Here is a 2,126-nt window from a genome sequence, read left to right as displayed (position 1 = left end):
CCCGCACCGGACCGGGGACCGGCAACGGGATCGCAAGCCTCGGTGTTGCTCCCGCGTGGTGACCGGCAACGGGATCGCAAGCCTCGGTGTTGCTCCCGCGCCTCGCTCAGCCAGTGAGCGGGAGCCGGTCTGTATGTGGGATCCGAACCCTCGGACGGGAGCGCCGCCGCGCTTCCCAAGCGGCGCACTATCCAGTGCGCCACCGGGCCGGCCCCAAAGCAAATCTATTTTAGACACTCAAAGCTTACTTGGTCAAGTGTTGTCTGAGAAACAGAGTAGTCTTCTATGTGGAGTCGCTTTTTGCTCTGGGAGAGAATGCTGAATATCCTGGCCAAAGAAGATAATGAAGATGGAAGCTGGTACTGTAGCATGTTCCGGTGTTTCTCTTTCAGGACGCTTCCAGGAAAGGCAAGTCCAAAGAACTCCTGAACAGGCTTCAAGTCAGGGTTGGATCCTGCTATTCGTACAACTATTGTATAACCATCTCCAAACCTGAAAGCAGGAAAACATATCCAAATGGAGAATCCCCAAGAAACTCCTCAAAAGAATATCCAACCCTGAAAACCCAACTTGTGCCATGAAAAAGGGAGGTCCCAGACAAACCCAGAAATAAGTTTGTAAGAGAAAGAACCAGTTATCACTTACTGAATACCTATTCTATATGAGGTACCATACCAGGTATCTTAAATACACTGATCTCATTTCATCCTTACCTGGACCTATGAGGTCTGACAGATGTTACAGAAAAGCTGAAGCCCAGGGAGTTAATCACTTGTCCATGACACAAAGCTTGTAAGTGGTGGGGCCAGGATGCAAACCCATTTGTGTTTGACTCCAAAGCTTGTGCTCTTTATTATACCGGCATATGTAAGTGTTTTCATTTCATCTGTATAACAAAGCTAGGAGGTAGGTAATCCTAGGAAACTGACTCTCAGAGGGGTTAAGTAACTTGCCCAAGAGTCACACAATCAGTAAATTAGACAGAATTTGAATGCAGCTCTGTTTGACTTCAAAGCCCTCACTCTTTCCACTCTACCATTTTGCCCAGTTTTATTTCCCTTTATTTTAGAGCCACCATTTACACACTCACAGAAGAATAAATATCAAGCTTTCTGACTAGGCACTATCACAAAGAAATTATCTTTGTTACCTATTTTTCAGATGTTGGACGCTGCCAAGACACCTGAACCTCCCATTGACCATAATTGCCATCCTAGTGCAAAGAGCTTCACATTCTTCCATACTGGGAGGAAACAGAATGAGGTTTTGGTTTTAGAGAGATGCGCTTACAATCAGCAGAATATCACCATGACATCTAGCATTTCAAAGAAACAGATTCCCAGCTTCTTAGAGCATAATCACATCCTGTTACAAACACATGAAGATATGGGGATGATGCTATTCACTGCAGTACTATTTACAACTGTGAGTAAGTTGAAAACAATCCAAATGTCTACAAAAAAGGGAATAATTAAATAAATTGAGGTATATCCTAAAAGAATACTATCCAGCTATAAGAAATGATGGCACATCTAAATTTACTGACTTGAAATAATGTTCACAATATATCATTATGTAAAAAAGATATGTATGCATTTTTGTTTGTAAAAATACCCACACGTATATAGATGTGCATATGAAAACTCTGCAAACATACAGTCCAATGATAAGGATAGCTGTCTCCTAGTGATATAATTTCAGATAATAATTGTTTTAAACTTTGTCGTACTGTATTTTCTAATTTTTACAAAATGATCATATACTACTACTAGGAAAATTTTAAAATCACACAGTATAGAAGCCAGACCAAGACATCATTACAGACCTATGAGATGTAAGCACTACTGATCTCCCCTCTTTGACAATACTTAGGGCACAATTCCACAAGAATCGCCGGGCTTTGGGATCCATGCCTGTGGTTGGTTCATCCTGTAATCATAATAAAATAAATCTTATTTGCTGGAAAAAAAAAAATGAAAGGTAGATTTGTTTCTAAATGCAGAAGTAGGGGCCGGCCCGGTGGCGCACTGCTACAGTGCGCCGCTTGGGAGCGCGGCGGCGCTCCCGCCGAGGGTTCGGATCCCACGTACAGACTGGCCGCTCACTGGCTGAGCGAGGTGCAGGCG

At 43.2% G+C, this 2,126-nt stretch overlaps 1 protein-coding gene across 1 annotated transcript in view; it reads right to left on the bottom strand.

Moving 5' to 3' along the window:
• The window catches only part of ABCA1 (ATP-binding cassette, sub-family A (ABC1), member 1), a 149,520-nt gene that overhangs the window by 5,461 nt on the left and 141,933 nt on the right, over nt 1-2,126 (bottom strand). The window contains exons 47-49 of the mRNA XM_008587847.1: nt 1,826-1,929; nt 1,151-1,243; nt 249-492 (exon numbers count right to left, since the gene is read on the bottom strand). Coding sequence (XP_008586069.1) covers nt 249-492; nt 1,151-1,243; nt 1,826-1,929 — 441 coding nt within the window. The remainder of the gene's footprint in view (nt 1-248; nt 493-1,150; nt 1,244-1,825; nt 1,930-2,126) is intronic.

Source organism: Galeopterus variegatus, unplaced genomic scaffold (assembly GCF_000696425.1).
Source record: "Galeopterus variegatus unplaced genomic scaffold, G_variegatus-3.0.2 Scaffold4570, whole genome shotgun sequence".
Classification (NCBI taxonomy): domain Eukaryota; kingdom Metazoa; phylum Chordata; class Mammalia; order Dermoptera; family Cynocephalidae; genus Galeopterus; species Galeopterus variegatus.
Note: the sequence above shows the minus strand (reverse complement) of the source record. Positions and strands in the feature narration are given on the sequence as shown.